This window comes from Pavona decussata, unplaced genomic scaffold, assembly GCF_977016875.1.
Source record: "Pavona decussata unplaced genomic scaffold, jaPavDecu1.1 SCAFFOLD_91, whole genome shotgun sequence".
Lineage (NCBI taxonomy): Eukaryota > Metazoa > Cnidaria > Anthozoa > Scleractinia > Agariciidae > Pavona > Pavona decussata.
The window spans coordinates 2,712,587-2,737,823 of NW_028145508.1; the positions used below are offsets into that span (position 1 = coordinate 2,712,587).

Genomic DNA, 25,237 nt, shown 5'->3' on the forward strand with positions numbered 1-25,237 from the left:
TTATTCGTGTCCGAGTACATGTCCGGTAAACTTATTTAAAAAAAAAAAAAAAAGTTGGATGCCATTTTGAAAGGATGGAAAATTTTTTAATTTCATTTCTCCACGCGCGCTGGAGCCTGACTATTTACACGCGCGTGTGGCACACACGATGGCCTAAAGATAGAATTTTTGCTGCAACACATGGGGACATGCCGGACAACCCCATAAGTCAAAATGGTATTATTCCGTCTATGGCTCCCGTGATCCTGTTGGTAATCAAGAGTTCGATTGCGTTCGATTACCGATCTCCGATCGATCACTCTATGGATTGAAACAAAGACTATATGGATTGAGCCCGATAGAAATCATTCCGTTCGCAGTAGACTACGAGCGAGTCAGTTAGTTTTCTTGGGGATAAAATGAACGAACCACGCTGTTCGCTCGTTTAATCCCAAAGAAAAATAAGCGACTGGCTCGTAGTCTAGTTCGCAGCGCCAAGAGCACTTAAATCCGATCATCTGGGATTGTAAAAACAAGATCAAGATTTAGAAGATATTTTTTCCTACAGCGTAGAAGTGAGACGTCCGCTAAAATAATTGCAAGAAATTTTATTTTTAAAAGACTCAGCAAAATAATCTGGAGGACCGGACGTTCCCCCTTCAACTGGCACCTTGATTTGTAAACTTGCGTCTTCAGCGTGGACGATCTCCCATCATGCCAGATCATTTCGGTAGCTAACGGTAGCTAAGCTAAAAGATCAAAGGGTTTCTTTTATATTTTCATTTGTTTCTCCTTTTTTCAGGCGAAAATTAATTTCGCAGTTATTTTCCCACGCCGAGAAAATCAAGAAAATGTGAAAATGATAGCCAGATACGCCCCATCTCGACGTATCTTCTTTACTCCGGTCTACGTGACATCTTCGTTTTGGAAGAAGATAGGATATTGTCATGCAAAGCTGGTGCTTATTAAATCGCTTCCGTTGTCTTGGAGTGAATTTCTACTCTTTCTGAAAGGATGTGTTCCGCGGTTAAGTACAGGGGTTAAGTATGCTCTGTACGATGTGGTTATCGTCGGGAATTTTACGCGCCCTTTGCTGAAAGTGGCGGCGATTGTCAAAGGGCCAAGTTATTAGCCAATCTCGCAGCAGGAATTCTTGTCATTCATCCATGCCGTGTGATTAGTTCTTTGCAAGCTAGTAACCAATAAACTACATAAGGGAACCACTAATGGTAGCACGTGATTACAGCTGTCAATCACGCACCACAAAGAGCATGCATACGGGGTCTTCGGTTTCTCCACGCAAAGGACAGTTTCGCCAAGGGAAGAGCTATGCGGAGATATGAGTGGTGGCGATTTTCAAGCGTTTTTGGTGCTATTACTGGGCGTTTATTGTTTAGGTAGGTAAAGAAGGCTTGTAAAGGGATTGTGTTAAGTCCTGCGATGTCAGATTAAATCTGATTTGGAATGCTAAGTTTGCCAAATTCCCCTGATATGCGAGCGGTCGAACAGAAACGCTTTCTCTCCACAACAACGCATTTTGTGAAATTTGTATCCAGGTTTTTCGCTGATCAACATATGCAAGCTTACTTTTCGTCAGTTGTAGATAAATTTAAGCGCCACTCACACATTGTTTGCTGTTTTTGACGCTTGAAATACGAACTTCAGTCTCGCTGTGATCTGTTTTGCTTCGTTAAGCGAGGGTTCACCTCCGTGACATGCCTTGGAAATGAGCGATTCCTGACTTGTTTACATGTATTACAATCGATAGATCGTCTTATTCAGCTGTTGCGTCCCTCTTTCAAGCGAAATATTTTTCCTATTTAATTAAAAGAACAATTCGAGAGAGCTTTGAATACTTCTAAATATTTAGAAACGTGTTTTCCGTAAAGTGCAGGGCTGTTCGAGAGGTTAAATGTTTGTGACGTGTGTTTTATTCAGGGGGTTTTCAATCGATCGGTAACTTGCGGGATTTGTTATAGATCGCAGAATTTTCCGATCCGAATACAGTTTCCTTTTTTACTTCGTTCTAAATTGCCTTTTTGTAACAGTATGCATAGTTTTTCCAAGCGAAAAATGACAGCAACTGAAACAGTAAATCCCTCGTAATTCCAATCGAAGGTCGTTGTTGAAGTAAGCTTATAAAATTCTTAAGAAACTTATCCCGCATGTATCGCTGCATAGAAATAATACTTCAGCACCTCCAGCCTTTTCTTAACTTCTTATTCTTCAGGTAAATGTTAGCATGACTTTTAGTACTAGCGCTATAATGCGACGTTTTTTTAGAAATCGATTCGAATAGTGTTTGTTTTTTTGAATGAATTCACTTGGTTTCATAAACAATGTTTGTGTGATTTTGTGTACATTATCATGTACTTTTTCTGCTGACAATATTTTTTGTGTAACTCAGGTGTTACATAAGAAATCCGGTATTTTTCTGCTAGTCTTTCTTGATTCTTCCTTGCGAGGAATCACGAGCTTATCACAACATAAACTTGACTTTTCGCAACGATTACAAACCATTTAGTTGCATAGTAATTGACTTGTCGTTTTATGCTACTGTAAGGTCTTTGCCCTTCATCCGAAAAAAAAAATCAACAATAACAACTTAAACCGTTGGTGCCCTCGCTCGGTGCTTTGAACTAAGGAATTATTCGTGTCAATTCGGCCGTGTTTAATTACGAGCTTGCAAATCTTGATTCGAGTGCCTCTAAAAACAATATTACTCCATAGCAGTTTACAGGCGCGCAAAAATTCATATTTTATTGTGCTTGAATCTGTCCTCAGCTCTCTGAAAGCCCTGTTAATGCCTTAATTGTGGTTTTACCGAACATGATGTGATGTTTTTGAAAGATATTATTTGCAAGATTATTAGGTCATTATGTCTGACCCCTGTCGGCTTTCCTCGCGTTCTAAGCGTACATCGTTGTGTGATCTCTCTGTCTATTTCTTTGAACCCTGAGATGGGTGAGGCGTCAACTTGCAACCACAATATTAATTTACCACATCGAAAGGCTCGGCATTGAGCAAGCATTACCCATAACTTCGTGGTATATGAGCTTGTTTCTAAATTACATCTAATAGACATGATCTGGTTTCAATATCTAGCATTCTTTGGGTAACAATTATTTTTCATCTCAGAAATATGCAGGTATTGTTGTGTTTTTTTCTGTCTGGTTGAAGACTTGAACATTTGTGGAACCTTTTGATGATCTTGTATTTAGCGATAACCCCCAATATAATCCTATGTGCTGTAGTGCAAAAGGTGTGTTTTTCTTACAACTTGCCTTAATTCCAGTTAGTGAGTCTGCTAAGCAATATCTTGATAAAAGTGCCCTTTATTGATTCCCAGATATCCGAAAGTTTGCTTTCTGGGCCGTAAGGTTTCAAAATTTTCTGAGGAACACTACCCTGTGTTTAGAGGTTTTTTTTTTTTTTTTTGCACAAAAGGGGACCCAAGATACAGTATTTCAACTTCTCAAACAGAGCATAAAGATCAATGATAAATTAGTGGTGTAAAATCAATGTATTTGAAATTCTGAGATACCTAGTTTCCCAAAAGGTTTGCAATTATTGTCAAATCGCTTGCGATCACGAAACAAAGAAACTGCAAGAAACCAAGGCACGAAATATACTCAATTTTTAAAAAAAATTCTTATTTTAACTAGGATTTTAACTTGTCTATGCACTTGATTTAGTTGAGTGTATATTTTGTAAATTTTCTATTTGATTTGTAAGTTTGATATGTTGAAGTTTATTTGTTATTTGTATTTCTTAATAGGTCTTGAATAGTTTTGTAATCTAAGGTGGTCACAGGTGAAGAGCCACCTAGTGAAAATACTGTGAATAAAACTGTTATTATTATTATTATTATTATTATTATTATTATTATTATTATTATTATTGATATGATCAAAGCCTTTCCTTGTGAAATTTCTATGCCTCATATGATGCACTTTTGCAAATTTTATTTCCCAAATTATGTTTAATTTGTGGTGTTCCCACAATTCTGCTCCCTAAAATAAACCGTGTTGAGCCTTCCCACAGACCCTGTAAGGGAAACGGGCATTCAAGTATTGATTACACCCATTTTGAAATCACTGGTGACCCTTGAAATCTGATTGGCTCTCAACAGTGCGATTTATTCACGAATGGCACTATTTTTGCCCTAAATCGCATCTTTTTTAGCCCATCAAAAAGAAAATGAAACTGGGTTTTCTGAAGTGGATAAATAAATATTAATATTGACAAAAAACTGTGAGATTTCAAAATGGGTGTAATAAAGTGGTAATTGAACTTCGTGTTGTGCAATTTTGGTCTGAAATCATACTTGTGATTTCAAATCGAACTCGCGCTGTGCGCTCGTTCCATTTTGAAATCACGCGTATGATTTCAGCCAAATTGCACTCCACTCAGTTCAATTACCATTATAAATTAGCAAATATTTTTCAGAAATAATCATATGGTATGCTAGTGTACATGTAGGTGAATACATGCACGTGATAGACTATGCGACACCTTTCATTCAGGAAGGCCCAAGTTTCAAAACCTGCAAGGAGCAATTTTTTTTTTTTTTTTTATCAGTTGTAACCACATTTTGATGTATAAAAAAATCCTTTTTAAAACAAAATTATGCATAAACTGTTGTAACTCAAAGTTTGCAGATGCTGCACGACCTAGGCTCACCTTTAATAGTCATCTTAAATCTGCAAACTCGATTGATGATTTTAAACGCAAACTTAAAACATTTCTTTTTATGCGAGCTTATGAATCGTGATGTTTTTAATTTGTTATCTGATTTTTGTACTTGTGTACATTTATTTATCTTTTAGTTAGCTTCTAGTTTAATGCGAATTTCTTGTGATCATTTCTACTTTTTTTAGTTCTATCTAATTTTTTGTAAACAGCGCCTTTGAATCTTGTAGAAAAGGCGCTATATAAATGGATTATTATTATTATTATTATTATTATTATCATTATTATTATTATTATTATTATTATTATTATCTTGTTGTTTTTTTTATTTTATTTATTTATTTATGTTTTGGTTACTATAGTTTTGAAGAACCAAGGGTTGTCTATGCTTACTGTCATTTTCAGCATATAGCAACTATCTTTCAACATGCAATGTAACCAGGACTAAGTCTAGAATGTAAGCACAACTGGTTTACTTGAATTGGGTGATGAAGATGGGTTTATTATCATCAAAATGATGTGCGAAATATCAAGAAGTGAATCCAAGATCAATAAATCGACTGAATTCTACCAAAAGACACAGACAAGCTTATCGAAAGCTGTCAAATCATTCCAATTTTCCAATAAATTGAGAGCCATTGTAGGTCAGTAGTTATAGTTTATTTCTCATTTCGTTTGCTAATAACCAGAAAATTCTCCAGCTTGATAGCGAGCTTTGATGATCTTTCAGCTGCTTATGTAGCATGCAAAAGATAGTTGCTATTCTAAGCTATGCACGTACATGTAACACTGATCAACGGCGTCATCAGGGATAAGAAACAATATTCCGCATGGAGGTTATATACAAACACATTTATAAGCTCTACACGGAATATTGTTTCTTATCGATGATGATGCCGTTGATTGGCGAAAGCTTGAATTTTGACGTTTGATTTGAACAGTAGCTTAAGGCCTCTTTGAACTTAAATATTAGTTTTAATAATATTTATTATATTAATAACTCAATATTGTTATTATTAATAACTACTGAGTTCAATATGGTAACATAAGTAGAGGATATAACACGGCGGCACGAACATATGAATTTAATTTTCAAGTGGTAAAAACCATAAAATATTGTTTTTAGCACTTGAAAATAAAATTCATATCTTCAAGCCATCGTGTAAGTGTCTTTTATTATATAAACAAATCTATCGCTCGACATTTTTCACCAACTGTTTGCATTAACAACCATGAAAAAGCGGGAAGTGATGTCATCAATATCCTTACTGGTGAGGATATGGAAAATACAAGCGATGTACATATATTCTAGTAACACACTCCTGTCTATATAATAAGAGTAAATACTTACCTAAGGAACCATAATTATTATTCTAACAATGTTAAGTAGCTTAATGTTTGTTTCTAGTTTGTTTTCATGTTATACATAGGTTGCTTTATTTACATACATTCTTTTAATTTGTTGTTGAGACGGAACTTATGTGGAAAACAGTTTTATTTACCTCGACCCAGTTGTTCAAAGCCTGATTAAGCTCATCCTGGAGTTAATTTATGTAAACTTAATTGCTGATCAAAGTCGATTCTTCTAAAAGGTTTCTGTTCCTCAGTTTTGACTTAGACTTTTCTTTATCATAACTAGCTTTCAAAGGTATTTTTGGGGGCAAGATGAGAACCTTGGTTTCACTTTTAATTGAAGGTCTGAGAGCATAACCGACTTATGTTGAATTTTAGCCCGGTTTTTGGCTTCACTCGGATTTGTCCGAATTTTTGCTCTCCCTGGTTTTGAAAACATTTCACGGTTTTACAATCGTGGACAAAACTCCTTGAGAAAACCAAACACGAACAGAACAAAAACCACTTGCTTGCTTCTCTCTCCCACTCCCTCCCCCTATGCAATGACAACCGAACACAGACAGCCAAAAAACCACTCAATTACTGTTTCTCCCTTCGTAATTCTACCACAGTTACTTCTCCCCCCCCCCCCCTCCCCCTTATGCAATGTTGATGTGGGAAGTGATGCTTGCTAGGAAACTGTTCGTGACCCAAAAGACAACATTGAGTCGGGGGGAGGGGGGGAGGATTTGGTAGTTTGCTTGTCTACAAGTGAACGCGCTTGGAAGGCAAATTTTCTTATAGGTTTTGTCCACGTCAGACTCATTGTTTTCCAAATTATCGGTAGCCTAAAAGTTTCCACTGTCCACGAGCCAAGTTTAGTCGCACCAGTTGTTGTTTCTATAAGTAGCCTTTGTGATGACATCATGGTTTGCTTTTGCGGGTTGTAACAAGCCCAAAATAGGTCAAGGCGGTCGGGATAAACAACTTGTGTATCGTACAGTAGCTAGTTGGTTTCGCTTTTGTTTGGTGAAGTTTGTAAACGCACAACATCTATGGATCTTTTGAAAAGGTATGAAATTGACGAATGCAGTTCACATGAACTGGTCGAAACGTTGTCCAAAGAATCCCTCCTTGGTAGTTATGACTGTGCCGTGGCGATATTTTTCAATTTGATTATCAAATCCCGCGGGAGCATCAAGAGACAAATCCCGCCATGTGCAAGGTGTTTTGCAAGCCTTAGTTGTGGTTTTCCAGGCTTGAAATTCGGTATGTAACGATTAACTTTACAATTTCAAGGCAATGATTCAATAAAAGTATGATTAACATAGATTTTCAACGGTTAACACCGACTGCTCGTGAAAAGAATAGATAGTCGGTACCTTTTAATCGAACTGCCGTTAATCATTCTTTTTGTTGCTCCCGCGAAAAAGATCGCTTTCGTGTGCCATGTTTCAAAGACAACAAGTGCATATTGAATACAATTATTTAATACTCAGTGCATTGCTCTTTCGTCATCCAGTGTCTATAATGTTACCGACATACAGGCTTTTAGCCAGGATTTTGAAAGTGGGAGTCCAATTGAAGCCTCTTAGACGTGATTTCCGCGATTCTGACAGCTGTAAACGTTATTAAACTGCTGTATTTCCTTGATAATTTTACCAAGCTATCCTTTCCTCAACTTTCCTTGTTTAACATTGAATTATATTTGGGACAGGAACTCCAGTTGTTATGAAGAGTGATTGAAATTTGAAGTTGTCAAGCCATGATTTACACGAAAGAACAGATATGCGTGGCTTTGTTGGTCGAACTGCATTCTGGTCTACAAGTGCCAGTCTCCCAAATTCTCAGAAATGCAACATCTTTTATTATTTTCAGTAAATAACTTTAATTTATGTGTTGTGTAGTCATTATTTACATTCAGACAATTGGTAGCGCAAAGCGTAAGACCTTTTCAAAGAAAACAAATCTACTCAATTACAACAATTACTGTAAGTCAGTTTAATAAACCAATATAAGGCCTAAACTGTCGAACTGCTTATGGGCCTAAATTGTGCGTTATTTGGATTTTATATTCTTCGTGGTTGACGGTCGAAAATTACTCTAGTTGCCTCGTAGTGGACGTCTTCAATTGGAATCCCGGCGTAGACAAGACTCATATCCTCATAAATAATCACCAACGCGCGTATTTGTTTATAGCAGCCGGCAAAGTAGCCTGGGGACGACTTGGTAAGCCAATATCACTGAACAGCGGCTTTGCCTGTGAAATCGCTTCGCTCAACTTTGTTTCATTTGATCAAAACAGAAAGGAAACTCGCTAGAAAAGTGTTAATGTAGAAGAAAAATACGACAGCATCGCTAAAACAACTCTTGAGAGCAAAGAAGTTCGTAAATGGCCGCCCAAAACAGGCCGTCGAAAATCTCCCATTTCTGAGAAGTAGCCGTCCTTTGGACGGCTGGACGGCCGCCTGGCTAAAAGCCTGCCAACATATCTTTACAAGATGGTAAAATTTCTCAATGGCATTAATACAAAACACAACTCGGCATGACAGGGCTGCAAATAACTAACGGGCAGGGGCCGGTCACGTTGTCCGGTCAAACATGTTTTTGCTCGGACACTACCCGTCGGTTTGGCAATAAAAATTACAAGTTACATGTAATAGCTTTACTACTCTTTACTGCGAAGCAGCCTCGCATTCAGTACGTAGAACGGTTACGCAAGATACAACCGCAATTGTCCGTTTTACTTTGCGTCTGGCAAAATCACTTATAATTAAATATTACACTTTGGCAATCGCCACATCATTTCTACAACTGAACTTTAAGTAAACTGTGCAGAATATATGAAAGCTGAAGGGTTCAATCGGTCTCTTAATTAATTTGAAAAAAGAAGCTAACTGAAACGTAAACATAAACAAGAAACACTTAAATTTAAATAGTTTCAAAATTAGGCAGCACTGTATGTAATTGTATTAAATGCATGGGGTCTTATTCCAAGTGCAATATTGTTGCGCTCGCTGACTTTCTTCCATTTAGAATCCCTTTAAGACGACCTTATTCTTCCACTTTTTGTGTTATACGCTCCATTTTTGAGTTGCATCGAGTGATGAAATCACCGGAAAGCTTGGTAACCAAGCATGTTTTGCAGGTTGTGTCGGAAGTAACATATGGTTTGTTCGCTTTTCGCACTGTGCAACAAATCCTACGTGGCGTATTCTTGGTGCCGCGAGATTATTCTTCGTGAGGGTGCTTTCCAATCATTCAATCAATCAATCAAACAAACAATCAATCACTTTATTTAAGAGTCAATCATGGTATCTAGCCAAAGGTAAAACCCTCTACTAATTGGGAACACTCAACATAAATAAAATAACGGAAGACACGATGATTTGCGGTCGCGACAGGACTCTGTGGAAATTTGCAACTACTGGGAATTTCTCAACCACTAATTTGTCTAGTTTTATATTCGTTTTTTTTTTTCTTTCGGAAACATGAATGTTGTCCCTCGTGATTATCAAATAGTTAAAAATTAAAATTTCTCTGAACGAGTCAGTAAAGGACCGGACAAGATGTCCGGCAATCCAAAGATTTGTGCGGTCAATGCCCAGTTTTGACCGGACATTGTCCGTTGACGGGCCGTTATTTTCAGCCCTGCGTGAAAAGATCCTGGACAATGGTTTTCAATCGAATTGCAGTTCACATGCAAAAATTTGGACAAATCCGAGCAACATCAAAAAACAGGCTGAAATGATATAAGTCGGTTATGCTCCCAGCCCTTCAATTGAAGGGGTGCGTGGAAAAAAGCGGTAAGTGACACTTGATAGATGGCTAGATTCTCCTAACAAATTTTCTTATTCTATTCTAGAATTCAACATGAGATCAAGAATCACTTAGGGCTTTATTCCACGCACCCCTTCAATTGTGGATTAACGTTAATCCTCTTTTAAACAACCAGGCTCCTCCTCCTCCTTCTTTTTTTTCTTCTTCGTCTTCTTCCTCCTCCTCATCCTATTTCTTTTTCTCCTATTAAGTCTCTTACTGCAAAGTAAAAGTCAAGCATTTTGTGCAGTTTTCTGATTTTTTGTGCAAGGATGCAGCACAACCTTAAGTTAGCATGCTCCTGTCCACCTGTCAGTGAAGTGTACAAAAATTTTAATATCTTCTCTCTTTCAGTTGATTTCAGTAATACCCAGAGGGCGCCTTTCACATGCCATTATTATAGGCGCACCGACTGCGAAGAAAAAGGCTTATGCAATCTGACAAATAAAACATGCACCATAAGAGAAAGCTGTTATGCTGTTTGGAAAAATGACAGTGGCAGTGTGTCTTTAGAGCAGAAGGGCTGTTTTTATGTGGAACAAAATGAGTGTCAAAGACCAACATGCAAATTTGGAAAAAAGCTCATTAAAGATCCCTCCGTGTACATGTGCTGTTGCAAAGCTGACTTCTGTAATGACGAGTTAGGTGTAGCCCCTGAGGGAAAAGAGGATAACAAGACACAGACACTTGAGGAAACAAGTAAGTGAACTGAGTATTTTTAATTTAATTGCCCTGGCCATTCCAAAGTTCATAAACTAGGGACTGAGTCCTAGGGCGCGTTTTTTTTATCCGCAATTCTGGAATAAGAATGGTTGGTACGGAATGCTAGGAATAACTCGGATTGTCTGCATAAAAAAACGCCCGGAATGAAGATGTAAGGCATTTCCACCTGTTCTCGCAGTTTACTTCCGGCGGAGAGTAGCCATTTTTCTTCATGTCGTGGGCATTCATTTGCCAAATTGCCTTTTTCTTGTACGAAATATCACTGAAAAAGAACCTCGTACTTTTCGTACAATGAAATTAGAAGCAATGTTTCATTGTGTCCAAAAGTGTAACCTGATTTTTTCTCCGGTAGAGACGTATTTGAATCGGCAGCGCTCATCTCGCTGTCCGCCATCTTGGATTTTCATTCGCAATATTCTGTTCATTCTGCCCCTGGGAGCAGAATGGATGGAATGGCATTCTGTCCATTCCGGAATAGGAATGCGGAATAGAAAAACGCGCGCATTTTACATTCTGGCCATTCTCATTCCAGAATTGTGAATACAAAAACGTGCCCCTAGTGTACACACTGTTCAAATTACATTCCTTTGAAGAAATGAACCCCATCGCTAGAGAGATCACACAAAAATTAGTAGGTTTACTAAGTTTGGTTATGTTTCATTGTGTAATAACCAGGCTGTGACCTGTCAGAGGTGGTCCAAATGCTATGCAAATGTCTCTAATTCTAAGATGGCCTCCCCCGCATACAAAGTCTCTAATTTTTCCAATTTGTGAAAGCCTTCCACATGGTTGCAATCTAACAACAAAACCTCAGTCTCAGTAAACTGGCTAATTTTAATGTGGTCTTGCGATGGACTCTAATTTCTGATTAACCGAAAATTTTAAAACCAGTTATACAGTGTGACAAAATTCCTGATTCTGATTGTTTCTGTGGACACCAGTTTGCTACAAAATTGGGACGACGACACTCATTGTGAAATTGTGCCCATTGAGATAAGTTGATCCAAGATCCAAACAAGATCTATTAGGGAGACCCAGTAAATGTTAATAGTTTCAGTACTTGGAGAATGAAAGATAATCCAACTATATTCCTTGTGTCAAAATATTTAGACAACAAAAATTAATGAAAAAAACAAGTTGGAAAAAGTTTTTTTGCGGTACAAACTATACCATCATCAGATAGTTGGGGAAAAGTCAGGGAAAAACAGTTTTTTCAGGGTCGGGGAAAAGTTGGGGAATTGTTCACCAAGTCAGGGTAATTCTTAGTTTTAATTTCTGCCTTCAAGTCAGTGAAAAGTCAGGGAAGTTTTTTCTTGTCTAACCACAAGGTTTGCAAAATAGTTTCATCATTGGCAAAGGTATTGTTGTTTGAGAAAAATAATGTTATGTTAAATGAAAGAAGGAATTTCTTTATCGTGCGGAAAATGAGGATATTTTTTTTTTAAGTGAACTTGTCCCACCTTGTATTCAAAGTTGTGGTTGTTCCATTTTCTCTCTAGCAACAGCACCAAGTACTTTACCAACAACGGTCAGTCCACCAGCAGCAACAAAAGACACAACTGTACACATGTTGCTATACTCGGTGTTGCCGATATTTGCGTTTGCAGTCGTCCTTGTGTTTGGATTTTTTATGTACCATAGGCACAAAACATCCTTCCCAACTCGTGTCTTTGAAGAAGAACCACTGCACAGGTTACCGCCACCCTCTCCAGATCTCGGCATCAGACCTATCCAGTTAGTTGAGGTTATTTCTCAAGGCCAGTTTGGCACAGTATGGAAAGCAAACTATTTGCAAGAGGTCGTTGCAGTCAAGGTTTTCCCTTATTCATACAAAGCTGCATGGACCAGCGAGAAGGAAATCTACATGACTTGCAACTTGAAGCATGAAAATATCCTTAACTTCATCACAGCGGAAAAACACACTGACGGCCAATACACAGAGCTTTGGTTAGTTGCTCAGTACCATGAAAATGGCTCCCTTGCAGATTATCTCAAGAGTCATGTGGTCAATTGGCAAGAGTTGTGCTCTATGGTTGGAAGCATGGCCAACGGTCTGGCCTACCTCCATACAGAGATACATGGAGCCTTTGATAGGCCCTGCATTGCTCACAGAGATTTTAAAAGTAAAAATGTGCTTGTGAAAAAAGACCTCACCTGTTGTCTGTCTGACTTTGGTCTGGCGATGAAGTTTCAAAGTGGAGGGGACCCTGGAGAGACACATGGGCAGGTGGGTGGAGCAGTATTGAATTTGTTTCTGTATAACCTCTTGAGAACCATGTTATTACAGTGTGTCACTTTAAACTAAAGCAGTATGTTGTGTACAATTATGCTTGATTTTTCTTGAATCTTTGGAATCGAAACTTCGAAAACAGCATTTCCTTAATCAATTAAAAATGTACGACATTTTTGGTAGTAATCGTCAAGGAATTAACAAGACGTTAACGTGGCCATTTGCACTTTCACGGCGATTTTGCTATATTTTCGTCAAAATGGCTCAACTATTTGACAAAGAACCTTTTTTCTAACATGAAATTGCTGTTAGAGCACCGGGAATGTGATATCAAGGGATTTATCCGGGGAAGAACAATCTATAAGCAGTTTTTGATGACTTCTCTATAATACACAGAAGGAACTTGAAAAAATTGGCCAATTTTTTCAAGTGTCAATCCATTTCCATCCTAGCCATCCCAAGCCAAATATAATTAATAGTTTCTGTGCATTATTAGGATTATTGCTAACAAAACTTAACCATTATTTTGACGATTCCATCGATTCAAATATGTTTTTGGCTATTCAAATTTACACAAAAAATCGGTGACACTGCCCCTTTAAAGAGCGAGCCCTTTCTTCAGGCAGACTTCGACAGCCACAGCAGAGTCATGTTAACAAATGAAAGTTGTTTATTCTCCGATAAGATGTGTGAAAAACTAATCACGCTAAATGTTCTTTGTTTTCTTGTCTTAAAACTTGATTTGCTTGACTCAATACTCGATGCATTCAACCCAAACCTCGATACTCTAAGCTTTAGAGTTTCGAGTTACTGTCAACTCACTTTTGCTTGGTACTGTGATCGTTGGAAAGGAGCAGAGGAGTAATTTTAGCTAACGTTTCTGCAATAACCGTTGGGTTCTGTGGACTGCGGGATAGTTATTGAAACATGGAATACACAGCATAACTTGAAAGTATGTGAAGACTAGCAAATCATTACATCTGCCACAAATTTACTGTCCTGGACAAAAAAAAGCAAAAATTGTGGCTCATATCCCCTGCGAAAATTAGCACAATTCCATTGAACAATTGACCACAGTTAGGCTAACAAAGAAAGTTTCTTCCATTTCCAAAATGTCAGTTGAATCGATCAGTAAGCTTGTGGAACACAAATTATTTCATGACCGATGTTGAGTCAATGGTAACCCAAGATAGTTGTGTTTTTGTCAGAAAGTGAACAAAAATGTTTAGAATTGCATTAAAAGTTTGTGCTTAAAATAAGGAAACAGCAAAGAAATCCATTCATTAACTTCAACTTCAACATAATTAGGTATTTGTATAAATTTACATGTACAATTTCTTGGCGCCGCAGGAAACAAAGCTAATCTAGGCGGGCCAGGATGACAAAAACAATAATGACTTTAACTGCTAAGTAAGAAGGCAGACTGAGCTATAATGTCAAACATAAAAGAATAAGGAAAGGTTTTTGGGAGGACTAAAATAATGAAGAACTTTTTTGAGCTTCTTCAAAGGCAACACAGGAGAAAAGACAAGGAAAACATGAAATAGGGTAGGAAGGAAAGGAATGATATCACCACTGAGTTTTGTTTTATCCTACGTCTTAAAATCATTTATCTTGTACTTTGTAATACAACATGATTGCATGACTACAAACAAAAACCAGACAGAATCTAGCACAGAAACCTTAAAATAAAAACAGAAAAGATCCGCTTATAATGGTTAACCTTCTTGAGAAATAATCATCTCACGCAAGATTGTGTGCACATAGTTTATGCTAAAGTTGCTCCTTAAGTGATTCTCTTGAGGCATGATTCTCGTCTCTTGATATGTGAATCGCATATTGGAAACAACAGCCAATTCTTGTAATGAACACGACAAGGCTGGTGATACTGTAGCAATACAGTTCTAAATTGAATGTTAATTCTAATCAGAGAAACACAACAATATTTTCTGATGACGCTTTGGTGCATGAGTGCATTGAACATGGTCTGAACAACAGTTTTCACAAGTTCTGATGCAAATATAACCTTGAGAAGATGTGCAGCACTGAAACCTAGTATTTCAAGTTCAATAATACGTGGGCACATAATATCCGCAGAGTCAACACTTGAGCTTTGTTTTGCGAAGTAGAACTGAAGTGTTTTTTCCTTTAGAAAATGTCTCATTAATAAAGATAAAGGTTTCAAAGACTAATATCATTAATATTAGACATCAGAGGTAATTATAACACAAATAAGGTAAGCTCTTACTCTTTTATCCAATATACTTCAACTGTGAAATTTACCCTAATATGGAATTAGCATAAAGTGATAACCATTTACGTATGAGGGAATGCGTCACCTATTTTTAGTAACACCTTGGAAAGCCGACACACTCTTTCACCATTTTAAACGTTGGAATAATTGTTGCAGATTTGTTACAGCTGTTAATACTAACTAATGCACTGATATCCTAAATAAGAGTGTTTGGGCTAAAGCCCGTCATTTTTTTGCAGCTCTTCTATTTTGTCTTGAAAATAATTTCCAGAAAGTGAGCATGGATGCTGGCTTGTTCTTCCTTTAGAGATTCACATGATATTTCTCTTTTAGTCACGTAGAAGCATTCAGTGCTTGGTGTAGTACAGTTTTGACCATAGACTCAGAAATATTCAAGTAACACGACCCCTCTAAGTATCTCCAGCTGCAATCGTTTGTACATGTATCATTGAATTTAGGACAGTTGTACATGAATCTGATATGCTTATAAAAGTCAATAACGGCTAATCATTTGCTTTCTTTGATACTGGGAAAGTTTTATTTATGAGACGGGGGCCAGGCATGGTAATCAATAAATGTTTCCAAGATAAAGCACCTTCTACAACAAGAAATCTATTCAATATAAATATCACAAATTATAATTTAAGGTGTACAAATTTGCTCACTTTGCCGAAGTAAATGGTATTAAACATGGGCTAAGATCAGTTCTTTTCTGTATTTCACTGCTTGGGCTTGGAATGCATTACCAGAAGCAACAAAGAGCCATGGCTGGTGGCAGAAGATAATTTTCAAAAAGGATTAATCACACAGGATTTTAAAATTTAAGAATTTTAGAACTTTTGATTTTTAATTTATGTAAGTTCAATTTGTGTACATACATTTTAATTTAGTTAGCATCTTACTTTACTTTTACAGTATTATTTTTATAGTGGGCTTCCTGCAAAGTAGCTTTAAGCTAAGTGGAGTTTTACTTGAAATAAATTACTTACTTACTCACTCACTCACTTACTCGCTCACTCTCTTACTTAGTGTGAAGTTAGCTGCAAATCACTGTTCTTAGCCCACAAAATCAGTAGCTGTTAGTGCATTTTGAGACAGCTAAATCTGATGTGCGAGACATTGACAATTTTTATGACTTCACAGAAGTCAAAATCACTGTTGAAAAGTATTTTGCTGGCTCATTAGAGACATGCCAAGTAATTTTTGCAAATCACTTTGATCATACAAGCTGACTGGGTGACATAAATTTAATTCAAATGCTTTTTAATGGCAATGTTGTCTTCAGGTTGGTACAAGACGTTACATGGCACCTGAAGTTCTTGAGGGAGCCATCAACTTCACACGGGAATCCTTCCTATACATTGATGTTTATGCATTTGCCCTTGTTCTGTGGGAGTTGGCGTCAAGATGTTCTTCTGTTGATGGTATGTTCCTCAGAAGTATCTGGCCTAAAATCCTATTGTATCTGTGAAAATGTTCCCTCATTCCACTTGCATTTTGAATTTATTTACAGGTAGTTTAGTTGAAGATATGCATTCTGCAGACAGTGTTATTCCGAGTTGCCCGGGTTAGGGAAAACTTAGGAAAAAGTACTTTTTTAAGGTCAGGGAAAAATTAGAGAATTTTTTATCCAGTCAGTGAAATTCTAAATCCTAACCCACAGTCAGTAAAACGTCAGGAAATTTAGGTACATGTAAGGCCATTCCAAAAATGATTGGTAAGAGAGTTGATTTCTGTGGTAGCTTCATCACTGGCTTTTTGTTGCCAAAGGATTTGGTTTGTGGTCAGTGAAAGGTGGAGATAGTCACAGAATTTTTTTTATTCCGATGAATAACAATCCTGATTATTGAGAAGCATAGTTATAATACAGATTAGTCTGTAAGGACAGTCAATAGTATAGCTGGCAGCTATCTTGTGGTCATCCACTACAGTTAAGATACAGTGTAGCTGGCTGCTCACATTTTGAGGATGACTAAGGCAATGCTCAGACTAGGTTGCTCAGTATCAAGAGAATGGACTTCATCTCAGAATGAAAAAGTCCTCAAGAGAGTGAAACAAGATCTGCTCATTCAGCTGATACAACAACGACAGCTTCACTTCTTAGGGGGAAATCCTCAGGAAACCAGAGAATGAATTGGTCAACAGGTATGCCCTTTTCCACCCTAAACATGGCAAACGTAAGCCCAGTCATGCAAAGCTGTTGTTTCATCACTACATTGCCAGCGTAATCAACCAGGCATACCTACCAACGCCAGAAGAGATTTTGAAGCATGGTGCAAGACCGGAAGGCGTGGAGGAAGCTTGTGACCAACTGCACTGCAGTTGGTTGATGATGATAATGATGATGATGCGTGAGTCTAGTTCTCGGGCCTTGTCTGAACATAGTGGGTTTTTTGTGCCTGGGCAAAAATCTTGGGCGACTTGCCTGGGCACGGGCAGCACTACCTGAACAGGTACTTGCAGTACTTGGGCACCAGTTTGAACAGGATTTGCTCAGTTCCAGCGCTTCTTCTCTGTGCCTCCTTTCAATACAGTAAACAGAATGGCAGGCACTAAATGGATATAGGATTAAACAAACGAGCAATAATTGCTCTTTGGTACCAAGGAGTCTGGACAATTTCCTTCTCAGTGCCTGGGCAGCTAGTCAGAGCAGAGCCTTAGAGACAGCAAAAATTTGAAATATGTTCCTGGTGGAGCTTACATCTCCAAAGCCTGATTACAGTCCTGGGCCCGTTGTTCAAAACCCGATTAAAGCTTATAAACGATTAAAAGATAACCAAGGGTTTCAGCACGCTCATTAAAAAAAATTTTAATTCTAATAAATTTTAAGCTGATGGTAAGGAAAGTCAAAGTCAAAACTGAGAGACTAAATCTTTTTGCAAAAATCTGAATTGTTTAGTAATTAAACTCGAATCAAAGTTCTCATTAATCCAGGATTAGCTTAATCGGGCTTTGAACAACTGGGCCCTGGCTGTTTGTGAACTTGAAAACCTATTTGGGCTTTTCTCTCTTTTCAGGTCCTGTGGAGGAATACAGGTTACCATTTGAAGATGAAGTAGGGTCACATCCATCACTAGAAGATATGCAGCAAGCTGTAGTACATAAGAAGATGCGTCCGAAGTTTAGAGCAGACTGGTTTGCTCACTCGGTAAGACATTAAATTATTGACTACCTCTGGGACTGTTTCCCAGTGGAAAATACATCAGGGACTGGGTGAATGCAGGATTTTTTATGGCTGGATTAAAAGCAGTTGATATCCTGAGGGGGGTTATGAGGGTACGTTTGACTGAGTGTAATTCCCACATATTTTGGAGTGTGGAGATTGCAACATCAAGCTGACTAAGACTTACCTGAATTTTCCACTTACTTTCCTTGAAAGTAATAGCATTGTACTATTGAGAACAATCCAGTCAGAACTAATTAGTGACACTGGCTGTAGCTTCAGCACTAAGGAGGTTATGTCTGTTTATAGGGTATGGCAAACTTGCTTCAAACAATTGATGAGTGTTGGGATCAAGATGCCGAGGCAAGGCTGACTGCACAGTGTGTTGCAGAACGAGTGGCTCATTTCCAAACAATGCCAAGTTCAGGATCAGAGCAACTACCTGCTGTCACCACAGTGGTAAATGACACCAATATCTCGGAGTCTTCAAGAGAGTCAACAATATAACTCAAGTCATTATTCAAGATTGAGGCTGTGATGTAATTGTCCAGCAGGCAACCCTTGACAGCTCTGGGTGGTGCATGTTTGGCACGACGCTCTGAAAATTACAGATTGAAGTGGCAAAGAGAACTACTCTCAGCACTTCTCTAAGATGAGCACATCTCAGAAGTGGGCTGTCCTCTAAGAAAGACAGAGTTGGTCCCTGTTGTACTCTGTCTCCTTGTTCAGACTATGAACTTGGTCTCAGTACAGTGGTACAGTTGTACTTCATCTCTTTCTAAAGCCAGTCAGTGTCTTTATCAGTGTGTTAACTGTATAGCTTAGCCTCAGTACATGGAGCATTTGTTTACTTAATTTCTCGGCATCATCACATACAAGCCTTTTAACACAAATCGAGGCTAATACCTGGTATGTCAGTGTTAAGAAAAGTTTAATTATTTTAATCACTTAGTATTTAAATTCATGCACACTCATGTTATGTGCCTCTGAGTTGAAAAACTATGATCCTCTCCAAGTTTATCCATTGAAGTTGAAATTTGTATCCCACGAAAAATGTCAAGTTTTATTTCCCATATTATACTCAAAAATCAAGAGCTCCTTAAGGGAAGGAAGCTCAATAACATTTTTTAATACAACGTAGTTAAAACCATTGGCTGAAAACTTGACCGCATGTGACTGTTATGTGGTATCTGAGTGAAAAGGTTTCAAAAAGAGCTATGCTCTATGTTTTGAGTGGGTACAAAGAATTACATGTAGGTGTTGAACGAAACCAAGTCACATTCCACCATTTAAATTTTTTTTTTGTTTCGGTTAGTTCAACTTACCTTATTTTTATTTGTTTGTTGAATTTTTATCCTCGAATGGGGTTGGTGAGACTAATTTAAATTTAAATTTGAAGGGCAACTATATAGCCCCAGTGTAGCAGAGTTGATAACATTACTATGGCAAGTTAAGCCTTTATTTTACTCCCTGTGTATGTACATTTATTTTATTTACTGGCGTGTTATATTTATCTTTTGATTTCTTAGAGATAGCAGACTTGTTATCTCCACACATCCTGAATTCATGTTTGTTCTACCTATGTAAACAGTATTTTTCGATAACAGGGGTTATGAATGGTAAATCAGTTTAACAGTTTGTGAGATGACAAGACAAGCATTGATCTCAGCAAGGCCCACCAAAACTTGTGGCTTTGCAAAACGATCAAGACTCCTGAGGGCTGTGTGATGTAGAAAACTACTCAAAAAATGAGCATGGGAGACTCACAGTTTTTGAAAGACCATTTAAATACCCTCCCCTCATAAAAGTGAACTAAGTGTAACTGGGGTGAAAAGGGTACATCTTACCCTTTTAGTCTAAAATAAAGTAGACCAGTAATTCTGCGTTCATCCCCCACATCACAAACTACAAGTACTTAATTTCTTTCAAGCATACTCAAAGTGAATATAACTTATAAATTGAGGAGTGCTGCGCATCCTCTGCCACAAACCTTTATTCCCTAATATCAAAGAGCAAATTCTCCTATCTTGTCCCCATACTTTTCTTATAAAAGTACTGGGGAGAAATTATTGAAACATCAAGAAAATCACCTTGGGTGATCATATACTTAATTCTCATGGCCTTGGGTTGAGTAAGCATTGATATTGCAAGGAGAAATTTGATGCTGATCGCTGCTAGGGGTTAAAAGAGACATCTCTTCTTGCTGTGTTAAAATGCCATGCAGTAAACTAATGATATAGAAAATCAATTATGGATCTTATAGACACCCTGATCTCAATGAAAGACCTGGGGTGTCTGAAATACAAATTAACACTAATACTTAATAATGCTCTATTGATGTAATGTATCAAACACGAGGTAGAGTGTTTCATCCAATTTCCAAACACCGATAGGTGGGATGAAAAAGCGAGGTTGCACAAGTTTTTTACAACCAACTTCGAAATTGGATGAAACACTCTTTCGAGTGCGTGATATAGCTTCTCAAATTATTAACAACTCTTGGAGAAAATCAATCAGTTTTTATGATGATTAAGATCACATTTTCCAAACACCTTTAGTTTTCTCACTATAAATTATTAATGAATTTGAGAAGCACTATTTGCAAAGGTTATGTAAGCTAATGATAATTTATGTCTTTCCCATTAGAGCGGTTTCCAATTCAGTGTCGTAAAACCAAAACCAAAGTAATTAATCTGGCCAATCGCAACAGATGTAAACAACACGACGAGCCAATCAGAATTCGAAGCAAATACATGTAACTGGTGCCAAGCGCGGGAAAACGTGTGCGGCGAAAACACGATTGGTTTTGGTTTGGATTCTCATTGGTTGAGAAAGTGGCGAGAGTTTTGTTAACCAATCACAGAGCGTAGTAATGCAAAGCCAAAGCAAACGCGAAATTAGTTTCGACACAATTGAAAACCGCTCTATCAAGGAAAAATTTGACAACTGTGTATTCGCAAGACTTTTTTTGTGATACCAAGACTCAATATTGCTGTAACAGAAAGTTAATATGAGCAGGAAAGGAGGTCACCTTTCCAGTTTTTATTAGAGATGTACTCCAATCATTAATCAAAGTGTACAGTCCACCAAGAACAATATCTTTTAACTGTAAATACTTTTGAGTATTTTTACTACGCATTTATCACAATGTTGTTATATCTTACAATACGAACGTGATAGTTATTCATTCGTACTAATGAAGCTCTTTTATCTGTAAATAGAGTTTTGTTTATAGCTCGCACAGAGCTTATGAAGTAAACAGCCAACATATCATGCTATGAGAAACGGTTGAACTATTAAACGTGAAACTTTGTATAAGTTGTGGAATGTACAATCCTGACGGAATCGGGGCAGTGGCCACATTAGCTCCGCCGTTCTGGCAAGGTTTCAGTATTCCCACCCCTTCTTATCCCCAACCTCGTACAATGTTGGGCATATAAACAGGAACTTCAGATTATCGAGCACACTCTGCTCCCCAATTGAGTAAGCCGCACTTACGCAGCACCATATTTTCTATTTACTAATGACGGCCGAGGATAAGCCTGGTGGTTTCTTGAGGTCTCCTCGCCATTACGTTGACTTGTAAATTGAACGATTATCTCTTTTAGAAAGACAAATGATGATGATGATGGCAAACTACCAATATGTGCGGCGTCTCGTCATCATATGCTTTATGAAAACATGATGTATAAAAAAAATGGTCTTCCTGTGAGCCGTGTGAAAAAACAGAAAAGAAAAAACTTCTTGAGACACGTTAATGAAACTATACAAATTACACTAAGTACAGTCAACTCCCATTATTGCGGACACGCTCGGGACCGCGAATATTGTCCTTAATAGCGAGAGTCCGTAATAGCGGGAATTTATTTCAGTCAAAGGTCTGTAATTTATTTTTGTAGGGGATTTAGCTGCTGTCCGTAATAGCGAGGTGTCCGCAAGGCGAGAGTTGACTGTATAAACTATAGCAAAGTACTCTGCCATGTTTAGTGAAATTGTAACAAGCATTGCTTTGAAAAAATCTACAAGTGTGAAATGGAAGGTCTGATCGCGGACATGCACCCAATTTTGTGAATTGTTGTTGTTGTTGTTGTTGTTGTTTTGGTCAGGTCCGCTTGGCCCACAACTGCGATGATCTTCCATCTCCCCAAATCATATATTTAACAATTAGACGGCGAGCTCGAGGTTTCTATCGACTGATAGTTGGCGAGGGGCGAAGCCCCGAGCCAACTATCAAAGGCGATAGAAACCGAGAGCGAGCTGTCTAATTGTTTTAGCATACCTCAGTGATCGATCTATGAAGCAAAAAATTTTTTTATTTCATAAATTTTGATATATTTGTGCAATGATGCACGCTAAATCGCGCGCGCTCTGACAAACTGCCGTCATTGCTGCCGTCTATCGATCGATAGACGGCACCTGTGTAGCCAATCAGATTGCGCGTTACGCGATAGTCGGTCACTGAGGTATGCTAAATAATATTTCACTGATTGGTGGAGCGGTTAGGTTAATAAGCGACGCACAGCAACGATCCTAGCATTATGCAGGATGTTTGTCTCATGAACATAGTTTAATGGCCTTAGCTCCCACGAGTCTCCTGTAGCTCAGTGGTAGAGCCTCCGAACTAGTAATCGGAAGGTCTTTGGTTCGACTGCTGATAGGAGCACTCGGATTTCCTTTTTCCGAGTTTGCCTGTGTCACTCACCGAATAACATATCATTCTCAAGGGTGATGATGCCCAGTTGTTCAACACCCGATTAAGCTAATCCTGGGTTAACGTGAACTTTGATTCGAGTATAGTATATTTAACAATTATTCCACGAGCGCGCGTTGGATATGAGATGATAGATAGCCAACGAGGCGCGAAGCGCCGAGTTGGCTATAATCATCTCATATCCAACAAGCGCGAGTGGAATAATTGTTTTATTAAAAACAATCAAGAAATATTGTAAGTCATGGCTGGTTTTGCTTGGCAAGAACAACCAGAAGACCATTTTAATGATCCCTATCCTCGGGCATGGTATAATAGCTCATATACCATGGCCGCTAAGCCAATCAAATCCCTGGAATTGCATTATACAATGATCCAGTTTTTAATAATTACTAATCCATAAGGATTCGTACAAAAGATTTTTGTCCCAAAGTTTTACCTTAGACTTTTCTTTCCCATTAGCTTAAAATGAACTTTTAAAATCATTTTTAATAAGCGAGACGAAAACCTCGGTTAACTTTTAATCGTGGATTAGCGTTAGTCGGCTTTCGAAAAACCCGGCCCTGCAGTGTAGACATCAGTTGTGGGTGGAGTGAGTGATTATTGAAGGGAATTTTGCGCAATGAAATGTCCCCACACTATTCCAGAAAAAACTGACAAAGGAACTTGGGTCTCGAAAATGCACAACGAAAGTTTTCTGTCCGCGATAGCGTTTCCGTTTATTTTCTCGTCGTGGCCTTCCATCAGTTGAAATGGTGTTTGCAGTCACCAGAAACATGCAAATGATCTGAAAAGGGTTGTGCAGGCGCAAAACGCAGAACTATTATTCTGTTTTCGATGAAATCACAAATTCTCGAAAACAAAAGTCTACTGAGAGAATCATTTGCTGGAACATTTTTGGCTAATTGGAATTCACGGCATGACTTAGACTTTCTCAAAGTCGTTCGCTCGCTTCCTCATTGAATGGACCTCTTGCTCGCTCGCTTGAGCTCTGATAATCGCGCTTAGCGCTCTCTAAGCTCGACTTGTAAGCACAGAGTCTAGACATGACTTTTCTTAATCGCGAGCCGCATCCCTGGCTTTTGCCTCGCTTTCATGGATGCTTTTTCAGCTAATCTCGCAACCTCGCACTCAGAGCCTTCGTTCCCCTTGACCAGTGGTCAGGAAACGTTTCGTCAAGCCTGCGCAGTAAGGAACGAAGACTCGAGGGACGAGATTGCCAACGACGTGAAAAGGAGAGACCCTGGGAACGAAGTTGCTTTTCAGCTTTGTGAATCAAGAAGCTTCAAGAGGGTAGCAGGCAACCGTAGAAGAAAATCTGCTGGTATACGTTGGATCAGTAAAGATCTACTAAAATATAATACAGAAAAAGAAGCAAAGCCGACCCAACGTAGAGATAAATTGATTGTAGGGTGTACAATTTTTCGGCTGGCCAGTACGAGCCTTCTTGTAGAAAATGCAAAAATTACATAACACGTGATATCTATGATAGCTATTGTGCAATGTGATTTAATTGTCAAGAGAGTCGGTTCCAATGAAGTGTCGTAAAACCAAAACCAAAGTAATTACTCTGGCCAATCACAACAGATGTAAACAACACAACGAGCCAATCAGAATTCGAAGCAAATACATGTAACTGGTGCCAAGCGCGGGAAAACGCGTGCGGCGAAAACACGATTGGTTTTGGTTTGGATTCCCATTGGTTTAGAAAGTGGCGCGAGTTTTTCTAACCAATCACAGAACGCAGTAATGAAAACCAAAGCAAACGCGAAATTACTTTCGACACTCCGCTCTATCAGGAGATACAAACACAAATAATACAGTTGAACCTGTATATAACGGCCCTGTATTAAGCGACCACCCTCTATTAAGCGGCCAGTTTTTAAAGTCCCGATTGTTTGCTCATACAAACGCTGTATTTGTTACCTGTATTAGGCGGCCACCTCTATTAAGCGGTCGCGGCCACCCTGTAGCAGTCCTATGTTTGTCTTTCTTTGTTATTTTTACCTGTATTAAGCGGCCATCCTTGATTGGAAAATAAGCCATATGTTATTTTATGCGGTATTTTATTGTGTTTAAAATGCGATCCAGCATCACTTTAAAGAAATAACATGTACAAAGCTACCGTAAGCTGATACTCGGCCGTTTAATATAGTTAATGCTTTTCAGATGTCCGCAATGTGCTGAAGTACAGTACCATATCACGAACGCTAAAAAAAGTTTGTTTTGAATATGCTGCACTCTTTAGCAAGAAATTCCTCTTTAATTAGCTTGTTCTTCAGCCATGTGACATTGAACATTGTGCGTAACAACTATGAAATGACGGAATGAGATATT

The 25,237-nt window shown here is 38.3% G+C and overlaps 1 protein-coding gene across 1 annotated transcript; it reads left to right on the top strand.

The window, feature by feature from the left end:
* The first annotated feature begins 1,240 nt into the window (after positions 1 to 1,240).
* On the top strand, positions 1,241 to 21,510 carry LOC146474212 (activin receptor type-2A-like). The gene is made up of 6 exons (XM_085117500.1): positions 1,241 to 1,376; positions 10,177 to 10,521; positions 12,045 to 12,772; positions 16,315 to 16,453; positions 18,047 to 18,177; positions 18,502 to 21,510. Exons 1-6 carry the CDS (start codon positions 1,319 to 1,321, stop codon positions 18,697 to 18,699), a joined length of 1,599 nt encoding a protein of 532 aa, XP_084973626.1. The 5' UTR covers positions 1,241 to 1,318; the 3' UTR covers positions 18,700 to 21,510.
* The last annotated feature ends 3,727 nt before the right edge of the window (positions 21,511 to 25,237 follow it).